This window comes from Cotesia glomerata, linkage group LG3 (genome assembly GCF_020080835.1).
Source record: "Cotesia glomerata isolate CgM1 linkage group LG3, MPM_Cglom_v2.3, whole genome shotgun sequence".
NCBI classification, from domain to species: Eukaryota; Metazoa; Arthropoda; class Insecta; order Hymenoptera; family Braconidae; genus Cotesia; species Cotesia glomerata.
In genome coordinates, this window is record NC_058160.1 from 21,877,607 (window position 1) to 21,893,107 (window position 15,501).

The 15,501-nt window shown below is 29.8% G+C and overlaps 1 protein-coding gene across 6 annotated transcripts in view; it reads right to left on the reverse strand.

Annotated features, from left to right (window-relative positions):
* Positions 1–15,501, reverse strand: part of LOC123260304 (mucin-5AC-like) — a 37,469-nt gene that overhangs the window by 15,494 nt on the left and 6,474 nt on the right. For 5 of the 6 annotated variants that reach the window (XM_044721315.1, XM_044721313.1, XM_044721314.1 and 2 more), the window contains exons 3-9: positions 10,126–11,302; positions 8,959–9,434; positions 8,608–8,661; positions 8,142–8,282; positions 3,948–5,342; positions 2,682–2,825; positions 151–279 (exon numbers count right to left, since the gene is read on the reverse strand). In XM_044721315.1, the coding sequence (XP_044577250.1) occupies positions 151–279; positions 2,682–2,825; positions 3,948–5,342; positions 8,142–8,282; positions 8,608–8,661; positions 8,959–9,434; positions 10,126–11,302 (3,516 nt within the window). The remainder of the gene's footprint in view (positions 1–150; positions 280–2,681; positions 2,826–3,947; positions 5,343–8,141; positions 8,283–8,607; positions 8,662–8,958; positions 9,435–10,125; positions 11,303–15,501) is intronic. The other variant, XM_044721316.1, reaches the window with a different exon arrangement.

The window sequence follows — 15,501 nt, forward strand, 5'->3', positions numbered from 1 at the left end:
TAGGTTATCATTATCATTATTGTTATTATTATTATCATCTTTAATAGTAGTAACTACTGGTTCTACGGTTGTCACTATTGCTTCAGTAGAGTAATTATAAGCGTTATTCGAATCGTTAGAGGATCTATCAGTGACGATCGTATTGGCTACCTTGCCAATCCCACCTAGTTGCTGTTCTATTTCATTATTTATGTTGACTGTCTCCAGGGCTTGGTAATAAGTTAGTACTTTGGGCTCACCGGGGCTCGATATCGAGACCGGTATCGATGGCTTCTTGGCCTGTAAACAAAAACGCGGTGCCAAGGTGCTGTACAGTTTTTTTTATTACTCGTGTGCATCAAGTGAAGTGTCTAATTTACATTTAAGTTACTATTTTACGCTACTTTACATAAAAATTCTAGCTAGAAAATTTAGTGTAGGGTACTCGCGGATTGTGAGGTCTAGATAAGAGATATTTATAATGATAAGAAAATTATCGATAAATTTTTATTAATTATTTTTTAAGAACATTCTCTATAAAATATAAATAAAGAGAGTCATTTTTACTATTAAGAATGAAATTAAATATTTGATAAATAATCATGTTAATTTAAAAATAAGACTGATTATTGATCTCAAATACTCAAAACATTTCACAGTAAAAAATATTGTGTTAAATACAGTCAACACAAAATTAGTGTTAAAATTCAAAACACTTTTATGTTAAAATGACACAAACTTTGTGTTAAAACAACACAAAGTGTGTTGAATTTTAACACTAATTTTGTGTTAACCGTATTTAACACAGAAAGTGTGTTGATTTTACACAATATTTTTTACTGTGTTTAACCATAGTGAAAAATTATGTATTTAATTGAGTTAAATGAAGCCTTATTATTCGATTATTATAAAACAAGGCCTGATTGTAAGATTTTTTAAAATGTTAAATTTTATTTATGTTTCCGGTAAAACTTAACATTTTTAACTCGCTTTCATTCGCTTAATTTGTATGTATATATCTATGTAACAGAGTTTTTCAATGTCATTTTTACCGCCTCTAAGATGTCTGAATAATTATTAAAAATTTGAAAATTTGCACAAATATCAAGATCTGATTACAATACAATAATTATACTGTAAAAGATAAAATAAATTATATTTTAAAAAAACTAAAAAATACGCTTTAATAGATAACCAAGCTAAAAAGTAGAAAATAATTTTTAATAAATTTAAAATAAGAATAGAGTAATCAATTTAAAAAAATCATTTTATTGTAAAAAAGCGTGAGACGCTGTTGATTTTTTTATTAATTCTACGTTTACAAATATTTATACCAATAAGATATTTACAACAATTTCATTAAGCATTTCACGAATTTTTCACAATAAAATAAATTTTTCTATTAATCACTCTATTTTTATTTTAAACTTATTGAAAATCATTTACAATTATTTTTTACTTTTTAGTTGAACTTGCTATCAAAGCGCGCTTTTTAGTTTTTTAAGTGATAATTTTTGTTTTCATCACAAATATTCCTTATCAAGACCTCATTATCCACCGGTACACAATATACATATATATTAATGATTAATGATTAGTGACTGTGATTAATGATTAATGATTAAAAATTGAACAATAGTAACTGGTGAATAGTATAAGATTGTTAAAAATTTAGCAAGATTTACACATTACACCTGCTCATGTTTCAATTCCATCTGAGCACAAGATCGTTATTATAGTTGTCTAGCAATTTAAAGTTCTAAGAGCAACTACTATCACGCTTGACTTGACTTCTTTATCGCCGATATATTTCATCCACCTACACTGCTCCAGATCTCACGGTCTCAACTCTTAGTATAAAGTATACTGTACAGCAAGAATAAGAAGCGGGTGTGTTGTGTGTTATTAAATGTTTGTATAATACAATAACTTTTTATTATTTATTTGTTTTTATGTTTCGTGAATTTTTATGTAATCTACGTATATTTATATCCAGTATACTCATGTATGTCTAGCGTTATGTTTATATCATGAGGGTAATAAGAGAGTGAGTGAAGTAATGTAACATTACGATCGAGTAACGTCGCAAAACGATTTACTTTCACTGGAGATAACTGTTATGCACGAAAGACCTTGTTGATAATTTTAGGTAATAAAAAAAATCTTTGAACACGAATAATCAACTCTATAAAACAATTATTGCAAAATAGCTAGTTGATACTGATACTGTAAAACCTAAAAATATTATTTTTTATTTGTAAAAGATGTATCGGTATTACTAAAAGTTGATTTCCGAGAACGATTCCGAAGCTACAAGCTATATAGTTTATACTTATATTTAAAACATAAAATATCGCACCACGACGATCGTAACTTTAACAAACTGAACACTACTCTTCTATTTTGCAATATTTTACAGTGACAGTAAAAAGAGAGTTGTGCTTGTTGCTGCTTTCGCTTTGACAATATCTATCGCACATTTATTATTACAATGGTGCAATAACACTTTGCTAAATCGTGACAATAACTTTTATTTTTAATAATATTCTCATCAAACTAAAATAATCATCATATAATATAATATAAACAAACAAAAACATTGCGGTAAAAAATCACTCAATAAATATCTCAAGTGTACAAAAACATGCATGTTCTGTTGTTTGTTTAATTAATTTACAACAATTGTAATAAATAATTCATACCTGATCAATTGAAAGTGGAGTTGTTGAGTCAACTCTCGTTGAATTAGTATCACTCGGTTTTCGGACGAAAAATTCAACCCCTCGGTATTTGGCGCTGAATCGCGGTGGAGATCCACTTGGAGTTACTCTGGGTACTGATAAACTCTGCAAGTTCAGTTTTGAAATTAATAAATAATTCTTGTAGATGTAATTATTTAGTTTTACGGCCTATAATACACAGAAAAAAACATGTTCTTGAATCAATTATATAATTTTGAAGAATTTCATCTTCTTGATTTGAGTAAAAAAAATTCTTAAACTAAAAATTTTTTATTTAGTTTAAGTAAATTTTACATGATTCAAGAATTTTTCGTCTTGATTCAAGACAATTACCCTCTTCAAAATTATTTTCTTGGTTCAAGAATTTTCCTCTCGCATCAAATTAATTTTTTTTTCAGTGTCATATTTAGAATTTTTTTAATTGATAATCACAACTTTTTTTTTTTTAATCCAAAAAAAATAGAATAATTTCGAAGAGAAAATTTTTCAAGAATGTCGATTTTTCGATAAAAAATTCCCTTAAAAAATCGCTAATTTCAGAGACAGATATTATTAACCCGTTGAGGTCACACTTATTAAAAATAACGTAGTGGTCATACTGGTTCTAATTGACCCCATGCACGGAAAAAATTGTTGCTACTTGCGTTCTTGTCAATATTTTCACTCGAGCCGTACATGAGAGTAATTCTTAACACTTCCGTTAAATAACTTAATCGTTTTTTAATTTTTTTTAATTATTTAATTATAAAAAAAATTGCGAGAAAGTCCAATTTCGAACAATTTGACTTTTTTTACTAAAAACTTCATTTTTTAAGATAAATGAAAATGACCTCCGGGGTTCTACTCCAGATATCGCATACTTTGAAAAAAAGTGGTGTCATGTCGAGCTTTTCAAAAAGTATATTGATTTGTGCAATTAAAATCGTAAATTTCCATGAATCTCAAAAAATCTTCAAACAATAACAGATGATACCACATATACCATTTTGAATGATATCTTCGAAGCAAGAGCAACTCAAAAATTGCCTTGGGTCATTTAGTCCCATAATGACCTCAACGGGTTAATGATTTTCGGTCAAAAAAAAATTTTGTTCAAATAGAAACTTTTAAAACTAATAAAAAAAAAAATAATGTTTCAAACTGTTAGCTATTCGATTTTTTGTGCTCAAACAACTAAGTGACGATAAAATTAAAAAATTAAAAGAAAAATAAGGAAAAAAATCTTACCACATTATTAACTTTGCTATAAGCAGTAGCAAACTCTGGAGTTTTAGCACCCAAAACACTGAGTAGTGGTGCAACAGTGCTCCTAAGTTGTTCTAACAAACTAGCATTAGAGCTGATCAAATAAGTAGTTTTGGTCGGATTAAAAATATTAGAATCAGAATTGCCGCTGGTACCTCGACTGCTCGAAGAAATACCAGTTGAGTTGGATAATCCTTGAGCCTCAGACTCGACCTTACTATCAGTTGCATTCGAAAGTAAGCTCACCGCAGGTTCATGTTTTACCGACTGCTGTGTCGAGTTCTCAGTTTTAATCAACGCGTGGTATCGCGGCGTTATAGCAACACTTGGAAGTTCTTTCTTTTCTACCTCCGGCGTCACTACCTGAACCGATTCCGTAAGCTTATTAACTTCTGCAAGCCATTCCGCAGACGTCTTTCGATCTTTGCTGTTGGCAGTTACCTCTTGCGAATTCCTCGATACCGGTGACTCGAGATGACGACGATACGTAGCCGTTCTTGATCGAAAGTCACGTCTTCGTGCTTTATCTTTAATTTTAAAAGACTTTTCCGTCTGCAATTTTTCAGTGGTAGAACTTACCACATACTTGGGAGCTTTCTTCTCAAATTTATTCGACGAATTCGGGGTAGTAGCTTCAGTAGTTCTATCAGCTTTCGTTGGTTCTTGCCAAGTTTTGTCAACGTGCCCAGGGTTCCAATTTCTCGGTCTTTTGTTTAGCTTGAACGAAGAATTAATAGGGTGAGAGTCGTCAGCAGTTATCTTTTCTGCATTAGCCGGCTTTGAAGCTGGTTCTTGCCAATTTTTATCAATGTAAGCGGCATTCCAAGGTCTGGGTCTCTTGTTTAATTTCGGCAAAGAATCAACGGAACTTTGCGTCGTTACTTTTTCCGCGTTTGTTGACTTTGAAGTTGATTCTTGCCAATTTTTATCAATGTAAGCAGAATTCCATGCTCGGGATTTTCTAGTAGTATGAATCGTTTTTTCTGTCGTTATCATTTGATCATTGATCCGTTCAGTAGTCGTGCGTCTCATCGCTTTAATTCTTTCAGTTGTCGGGTCAACTTTACCAGCAGAAACAGGTTCATTAGTAGTTCCTTGCTTTCGATACTGTCGAACTCGCGTAGTTTCTCCAACCCTCGTACTTCCTCGTTCAATACTTTTGCTGGTACGCGTAAAACCGTCGTCTTTTGGAACAGTTACAGTAATAATTCGTGGAGTTGTTGATGTTAATTTACCACTTCCGTATCTCTTAGAGGCGCCTGGAGGTGATGAACTTTTCAAAGGTTCCGATTCCGGCTTGGCTTGTCGCTGTGCATTCGCCAGATTTTGCCTTGATCTCGCAGCAAAACTCGTATTCCCTTCTAGATTTTTTGGACCCTGAAAATTCTTGTGTTCGTCTCTAAAGTCAACTCAAAGGCCACTTAAAAGTCAGCACAAAATAGGCCACAAAAAGTCCAAGCATTTATAAATAAAAATTTATTTTTTCTTGCATCAAAACCCGCAAGCCAAAATAAATTCAAACTGCAGCTGGTTTTTATTAAATGCTTCATGCATCACAGTGTTAAAAAAAGAACTCGTTTTATTTATTTATTTTTTAATTATATTTTATCACACCGTTATGATTAAAAACAAGCAAGCGACCAGTGTTTTCGTTTTTTATAAATTCATTCACTCTAAAACACTCGGGATCAATTGTTTAAGATTTATAAAATTATAAAGTAATTTTATTTGACAAGTTAATAAGTGATGATTAATGTTTGTGTGTTATGAAAAAACTTTAGTTTATTGTCTCTTTTATTTAAAAAAAAAAAAAAAAAAATATATTTGTATAAATTGCTCAATAAATTGTTTACAGAGAGAAATTTAATTAGGGTAGACGAGGTCACGAAAGGGCTCACCACGAAAATATGAAGACATCCACGATAAAAACGGCTGCACGAAGACAGACCACATTGTGATGAACGAAGATACCAACTGCAAATAGTTTTAATCTATTTTTTATTTTTAAGTAAGCCACAAAATTTATATACTGTCATTTATTTTATTTTATTTTATTATATATTTTATAATCATCATTTTAATTAGCTGAAGTTGGGAAAAAACTTTTATAAAATTAAACGATTGGCCAATTAATAATAATCATACACGAGCAGGAGAATTTAAAAAATCATAAAACGTTTTTAAATAAAATAATAATTGAATTGCGCAATATTGTGCTCTCTGAGATCGAGCTCGATCAGACCGAATCGCGTTCACCTCGTTGTCCACTTCCATTAACTACAATCTACTTCGTTACTTTCTCCATCAGTGATAGAAAGAGAGGAATAAAATAAAGTTAATGGTGATGATAAAAATAATAATAATAATAATTGTAATGGCAATGGTAATAAAATAAACAAGCACGAGGTACGGGCGGCTCCGGATATACCGCAGGGTTCAGACAGGCTTTGCTCTTGGCCGAATTTAATATTATTATTGCATGCACACGATCGTTCGTTCTCACTTTCAGGATTTGTGGAGGGGGTTTAGTTAATGTAAGGAGGAAATAACATCATCTGAATTCATACCGCAACTGATCCAGTTGTTCTACAGCTATACAAATAAAAACACACTCCCTTTATTTGCCAATTTATGTTTTCCTTTTTTTTTTCTTGTTTTTCATTGCCCTGATGTAAAGCTTTCATTACCACCTGCTTCTCGCTGTATTATTGAATTAAGAAAAGACTTCAATTTTATGTAAATTACAGTTATAACTGCTGAATTTAAAGTCAATAAAGTTTCATTTATTCTGAAAAATTAAAGTTTTACACTGACAAAAAGAAAAATTACTGGGCTCATAAAAATTTAATGACTCGAGAATTTATTAAAGGAAATCATTTAATTTATTAATTTTCTTGATAAAAGAAATTCTATATTTTTCTTCATTATTATAGGTAAAGATAAGAATAGTTTTCTTTGAATTGAGTGTAAACTATTTCGATTAATTTTTTCAACAAAAAAATATATTCTTGATAATTACTAAAAATATATTTAATTATATAAGGAAAATTTTTTTACTAGAAGTACTTTTTTTTCTCAGTGTAAAACAAGTGCCCGAGTTGAAAAAATTAACTTAAAAAACTTAATAAATTATACTAAAACAATTTATTTTAAGCTCATCTAAGTTCATTTTTTCGACTCGGGTGGTAACAGAAACTTTGAAACGCTGATAAAAAAATTAACTTGATTTAATAACAAAAATTCTAAACAAAGAAAATAGTTTTGAAGAATTTCAATATTTTTAATTTAAAAAAAAAAAAAAAAAAAAAAACAAGTAAAATTTACTAAAAACGAAGAAAATTTTTTTAGCTCATGAAATTTTCTGCTCGATTCAAAAAAATCGAATTCTTCATATTTATTTTATTGGTTCAAAATTTTTGTCATTGAATTAACAGGCGAGACCAGTGATTGCAGTTTCAATCGGTTTAGCGAAACGAATGGAAATTTTGAAAAAACGTTTTTAGAGATAATAGATAATTTAATAAACTATTTCACCACAAAGCGTTTTTTTCAAAAATTTCATTCGTTTCGTGAAACCAATCGAAACTGCAATTGCTCTGCTGTTGGGAGTGCGACAGAGATAGTTTCATTGAACTCCACGAGCGCAAAGCGAGAAAAAGATGGTCTCGCCTGTTGTTCAATTTTTTATCAGTCTAATTAAATAGAAACTGGACTTCACCTCTTTTCAGCCATAAAAAATCGAAAAATGGATCTTCAGCGAAATATTAACAGAAATAAATTATATTTCCAAAAAATTAAATTTCATAGATTCTTAAATTTAAAACTTCCTCAAAACGAAATGTCGACTTTTGAAAAAATAAATTTAAAAAAAATACGAAAAAGTCAATTTTTTATGCCTAAAAAAAGGTTGATCCCACTTTTATATAATTACTGAAACTTTCAACGAAGTCTTTTCTTGTACAAACTTTTTTCCCTATCCCGTAAAAAAAAAAAAAAAAAAAAACAGTGAAAATTCAAAACAAACCCAAGCCAAAAAAAGAATTACCCAATTGAATTGATCATGACTAATGACTACCATATAAAACGGAAAAGCTGACAAAAAAAATCTGGCTAATATATAAAACAACATCTACAGCAACACAAATAATTCATCACTCTTGGGTAACAACTTCTTACTTCATTTGCCTTGTAACTTTCCAGCTTCGCAAATGGGGTCGCCGAGGAATTTGTACCTTCCGGAGAATCATTGACCTCAGAATGTTTGCCCAGTAGGTCTGTGGGCTCTATCGAGCGCGTTTGACGAGAAATAGTGACATCCTATCGATGGATGTTTTTTAATTAAATTATTTTGTTATAACTTATTGTAAAACCCTTTTAAGCTTCACTCTATATGATTTAATGGTTCTTCCTTCTCCTCAACTAATTTTTTTTTTTTATTTAATTATAAATATAATATATTATTACCACACCGAAGCATTAGTCGTAATGCAATTGGATTAAATTAATCGGATTAAAATCGGTAAATAAAGATGAATTAATTTTGTAATGAATGATTAAACATTCATGCTGACGAATGCAATTAATCGCATGCAATGAAGGTGTACAATTATCGTGATAAAGATCAAGAGAAAGTGCGACTTACTTTAGTGACCCTTGGAGAAGACTCAGACCCTGATTCCTTCACGCTATTATTTTTCTAAAACATTAATCAAGGCTATAATTAGTCCACAATTGATTTAAAGTTATATTATGGAGAATTTCAAAAAGAGCAAGATATTGTAAAATATGATAATGTCAGTAGCATAATTTCTACATAAGTACGTATTTACTCTATCTACTTGATTATATTAATATACATATTTATGTTAACTTAGCCTTAATAATAGCTTGTCAATAGCTCACATCGAAGCCTTTGACTTAAATGTAAATAATGGACAAACATCCATCAATTACCACTCGCAACATTAAAGACTAGACACTAAATAAAAATTACCAATTGCGCAAGTTTAGCCTTGAATTCTGGAGGATAATTATCATTATCGTCAATCTCTCGGTCCACTTTTAAGATTATCGAAGCTTTATTGAAAACTTTCTTCCCTCGCGGCCGTGATGTTGTTGATACGGGATCATTAGAGGGGATTTCATTACTAATAGTTGTAGCTGCTGGCGTTGTTGTTGTTGGATTGGTAGTTGTGGTCAGTAGATCTACTGTACTGTTCTTCGCATATGGCCGCCGATTCAATGTCCATCCAGATGGTGAGCGAGCTGAGGGGGCTGAACTTGGAATAGGTGAAGGCGTGGTAGTAGTTGCAGGATTAGGTGTAGACGTGGCAAATTTTCGGCCGCGAAAACCCAGACCTCGATTGAAGTAATCTTCCTTGGGCGGTATTTTCGGTGCTAATTTTGATGCTCGACGAATACTCGGTGACTCTGTTGGTGGTTGCAGTGTCGAAGGAAATAAAGTTGTTGCTGCAAAAAATTATTTAACTAAGTAAATACTAGCAAACTGTGGTCGTTATGTGATTGTCGAGAATCAAAAATTTTAAATAAGAAATTTTGATGATTTTTTGATATTTTCAATCACAAAATACGTATATTGGCTATTTTTAAAATATATTTTTACTAATAATTTAATGAACTAGATGACGAAACAAATTTATAGAACCAACAAAGTTTAGAACTGCTTGAAAAACTTAACAATTGCTATCTGATGATACCAAATTTAACTATAAAAATTCCTTTTAAATTAAAAACAGGTCCGACAAAATTTTTCTTATTTTTTTATTTAAATTCACGGAAAAAAGTAAATTGTAATAAATAATAGTCGATTTATAATAAGTAATGATCAACTGCTAAAAATTACCATTTCAAACAGTAAAATCGTGATTTTACTATTAACTTTATAATATTTATCATTTAAACGTTACAATTGATTTTTTACTGAAAACCTATAATAGTAAATTAACTACCATATAAAATTTTGAAAAGGTACAAATTCAGGTCAAAACCTTTCTAATAATACTAAATTATACTAAAAAAAAAAAAAAAAAATCTCCTATTTTATCATCTAAATAAGCTGAAGCTAATATTTTCTTTATTTTTTAAATTATATTGATAATTAACTGATTATAATTTCGTAAAAAATGAAATATAAAAATACCTTCTTCGAGCAAAGTAGTTGAAGAGTAAGTTGTCGAAGTGGCAAACTCTTTCGAAGATTCCGTAGATGATAAAACAGATTGTTTAGTTTGTGATCTAGAACGAGATCTCGATGACCCAGTGCCAAGATAATTTGATTTCACAAGTTTTACTTTATCGGAAACTCTTCCGCGTCGATCCAGTTTATTTTTATCTGACGCAACATCACGAGAACGCGCTTCGACTTGAAACTTGTCAGACGTTTCACTTCTTGGCTCTGGACTTCGTCCACGACTTCGCCTACCCGACCCAGAAGTTGATTCCAAACTTTTTGAAGATTTTCGGGGCTTTATTTCTTCCGGCTTACGTTTCGAATCCTTAAATTCGTCAAGTGAATTCCCATCAATTCCATCAACTTTTTTACTAGTAATTCTTTTGCTTCCACGCCCAAGATTTGGCAAAGTTTCACTTTTATCATTTGCGAGACTTCTTGTTCTTTCATGAGCTTTTCTACTTCTTGACGCCGTGGTTGAAGGAGTTGGAACCTCAGTTGAAAAAGGAATCCCGACATTAACTTGATTGGAATTTGATAAATCGCTATCGTGTCTCCTGAAGTTTCTTTCAGTGCTGCGTCTTACATCACTCTTAACAACTCTGCCAGATTGCGAAGAAAATCTGCTAGACTCTTTGAAATCTGTCTGTGCTGTCGGTCGTATTTTTCTTCCACTTCTAGATCTCGGGTTTTCAGTAGAATCGTCAATTGGATCAACAGAATCGCTCCGTCTCTGAAATTCAGCACGCGAATTTCGCGCTGGAAAATTTCTTTGACTTCTACTGCTTACTTGCGTCACATCGGGAGCTTCCAGAAGTAATTCTTCATTTCTGTTGTCTCTGTTAGCTGAAGGCTCAGGCAAATATCGTCGGTCCTCACTGGCTGCTCTAGATAAGTCACTTCTAAACGGTTTTCGCCTTCCCAGGTTTTGCGTAACTCTTTCAGTAATTGTGTTACTTTTTTCAGTTGTTTCAAGCTTCGATCGTTGATTAATGGAAGCGTTCGCACGATTCGTGATTTTGGTACCCCGACGTGGTGACCTAGTTGTGCTGGTGAAAGGCTCGGGGGTGGTCTCGAGTCCTTCTGCGGCCTTGGTACTGAATCGAGAAACTCCTCGACTTCGCAAAGTCGTGTCTCGGATTTCATCCTGAAAGCATGTTTAATATGTATTTATTTTAAATTTGTTTGTGTTGAAACAATATCAGCGGCTGAGCACTGAACTTATACAAATATTTAATGAGTAATTTCAAAAGACTAATGGTAAATTTCTTTGAAATTTAAATTTAAATTCAAACCACACTGATAGCAATTAATTGTTAATAAATTTATTTCATTAAAAACAATTTTTTAATTTCTTAAGTATGAGCTATTATTATTTGACTTTTAATAAAAAATTTTTCAGGAGAAAACATTTTTTAGATACTTATAAAATTTCGATAAATATAAGTTGGTCATTAATTTGACTTTATTTACGTTGGTTATCAAATTTAGCAGCACTGTCTTTATTAATCATACAAATAGCTACATATCAACATAATTACATTTTTTGACTGATTCAACAATAACCTCTTTTTCGTTTTCACCTCTCAGTGTATTTATATTTATCTATATTTTTAAGTTGTGGTTGCTGCTGCCTGATTTTTTTATCATCAAAAATTTACCGAAATAATTTATAAATAATTTTAACAACCATTAACACTGATTTTTTGAAGCATTACTATAAAATGCATAAATCAAAGAATATGTTGAGTATGATTTATAATTATATTTATTTTAATAACATTTAAATTATTATTTCAAACAAAAAATGCTGATTTTTCACAAAGCTCTGAGTTAAGAATTAAATTAATAATCATTCATTTTTTGAAATAATCTCTAAAAGGGGTTTAAATTTTTATGAGCTAATAACTAGACACAGAAAAAAAAATTTACTTGAATCAATTAAACTCTCCAAAATTATTTTCTTGATTTAAGAATTTTTCTCTTTATTCAAGTTATTTGTTTTTTTTTTTTTTTCAATGCATGACTAAATTTGTCAAAATTCAAAAATAAAAATTTTCACCTACTATCAAACCTTAGACACGAATGTCTTCAACAAATACTTATTTACAATCAAATAATGTCTCTAAAATCTTTAAAATATAATTTTTACACTCATTATTTATTTAACAATCCAAATAAGTGTTAATTAAAAGCTAAAAAATATTTTTTAAATCTTATACACTGTAAAAAATCCGGAGTGAATTTCACTCCCATCACTCGGAGTTCCGGAGTGAAGTAATTAATCACTCCGCATAGGGAGTGAATCCGGAGTTTTTATTTGCGGAGTGATTTCAGAGTGATTTCGAATTTCACTCCGAAAAACATCCGCGTTCTGAGTTTTTAAAATAAATAAAATAAGGAAATATTTTCGTTCTACAAAAAAAATCTCAAAATTAATCTTTATATATATATATTTCTTCTGCGCGTGTGTTTGTCACTAAACTCCTCCTAAACGGCTGGACCGATTCTAATGAAATTTTTTGTGTGTCTTCCGGTGGATTCCAGAATGGTTTAGATTCACAATTCAGTCCACGGGAAAATGTTTATTTAATAGATTTTTTATTAATAAATTGTTGTTGACCTTGACTACCCACATGCACTTTTCATATATTTTATAAATATCATATATATAAGATATATGAAAAAATTCATGTGGGTACTCGAATGAAAGATCTCGATGAGTATAAAATCATAATGGACTTATATTTATGAAAATGTTAATAATTAACGAATGATAATATTGATAATATTGATATATTTTGTTAACTAATGATGTCTTTAAAGATATAAGCTCATTTCGATGTTACACTCATCAAGAGCTTTCATTTGAGTACCCACATGCATTTTTGATATATTTTTCATATATACATATATATATATATATATATACATATATATATATATATATATATATATATATATATATATATATATATAAATATATAAAATATATGAAAAATTGATGTGGGCACTTAAATGAAAGGTCTTGGAGAGTATAACATCGGGATGAGCTTATATCTTTAAAAATATCATTAGTTGACAAGATACAATGTCATTTCTTAATTATTGAAGTTTTTAAAGATATAAGCTCATCCCGATGTTACACTCATCGAGTTCTTTCATTTGAGTACCCACATGCATTTTTGATATATTTTTCATATATACATATATATATATATATATATAAAATATATGAAAAATTGATGTGGGTACTCAAATGAAAGGTCTTGGTGAGTATAACATCGGGATGAGCTTATATCTTTAAAAATATCATTAGTTGACAAGATACAATGTCATTTCTTAATTATTGAAGTTTTTAAAGATATAAGCTCATCCCGATGTTACACTCATCGAGTTCTTTCATTTGAGTACCCACATGACATTTTTTATATATTTTATATATATGGTATTTGTGAAATATATAAATATATAAAATATATCAAAAATACATGTGGGTACTCAAATGAAAGCTCTTGATGAGTATAAAATCAGAATGCGCTTATATTTACGAAAATGTTAATTATTGAAGAATGCCCATTGCATATTGTTCACTAATGATGTTTTTAACTATACAAGCTTATTCCTAAAATTTCTAAATTTAAGACGTGTGTACATGACAACGTCCGTCGGATCCGCTATATATATATCTACATATTTTTTTTTATTAACTATTTGAGATATTGAATATAAAAAAAAATTTCAAATTTTATTGTTGAGACATTTGACAATTTTTAATTATAATTAATTTATAAAACAAAAAATAAATAAAAACATTATAATAATAATTAAAATGAAATATTATAAAAAATAATAAATTAAATTTTTAATAATTAAATATAAAAAGGGTTTATAAAAATATTTTCTTTACAAAAACTTATTTATTTCTAAATTCATTTATTTTGGGAGTGAATGCGGAGTGAATTTTATTATTAATAAAAATTAACTCCTTCTCGGAGTAAATATCACTCCCGCTGGAAGTGAATTAATTAAAAATCATTCACTCTTCATTCACTCCGCAAATTTTTTACAGTGTATCGACGTTCTAATTAGCAAATTTTCTAACTCCATTTTAGAAAATTTTTCATTTGTACGAAAAAACAATTAGTTCAAAATTTATTATCACTTTAAAAAATAATTTAATATCTAATAGAGGTACAATATTTGGGTTTTGATCATTCAAATAATTTATAATTCGACTATTGATACATCAAAATATTTAAAAAACACCCTTAAAAAATAAGGAGTTAAACCAATTGCTAATTAGACCGTCGATATAATAAATAGATCGAAATAAATAGCGAAAACAAAAGTTTTTAATTACATATTAAAATTGTTGAGTAAAATAATATAATTTATTTGAAGCCGTAAGATAGGCGGCGGAGTAATTACCTTAAGGTCTATCATTCTAAGCATCGAATGTTATCAATCGATGCTTATAATTTATAATTCTATTCGGAGGGCATATTTATATTTTTTAGTAGCAATACTATCGAAATTAATAGCGGAAACAAAAGATTTTAATTACATATTAAAAATTGTTGAGTAAAATAATATAATTATTTACATTATATAAAACAATAGTTAATGTTTTATTAACTATTAAAAATCTATCTTATATCATCTGACATTAAAAAATCATTTGTAAAAAATTTAATATGAACAAATTCTTCCATCAGTGCATCTTATTGAATCAAAACGATAAGACCTGTTATTATTACGACTATAACGATGGAACCATCTAATCGAATGATCCTTCTGGTGTCAAAGGCTTCAAGACCCGTGATCTATGCTAATTCGCAACAGAATAATGTTCTCACTAATTATAGACTCGAATAGTTGAGTTTTTAAAAAACAAGTTGGTTTTTTTTTGGACGCGATCGTGCACGACAAAAATTATTGAAGCATTGATTAACTTTCTGACCAATGCAATCTCCGAGTAGGAAGAAGAGAAACGACGAGTATAATGGAGAGGAGGTTATCGAATTTCGTGCTACACCAACCTGTAATTTCTTAAAAACCGAACCAAGCAAACAAGCCCACAAATTGACATCTCAGTTTCAGTAATTCGTTTTAAAAAACGTTCAAGTAATCAAATCTGTTGTAACAATTTATCTTCAATTGCTGATCTTTCGTTTCACACGATTAAACTTCTTTAGTCTCTTCACCTCTTTGATCAAATAATCTCATGGTTCTATTTAACTTCAAAGACATTTATCAACATCTAATTATTCTTTCTTCATGACATCAAATAATGATTCGACAATCTCAATCGGCAAAAAAATAATAAGTCTGCTAAAAAAACAC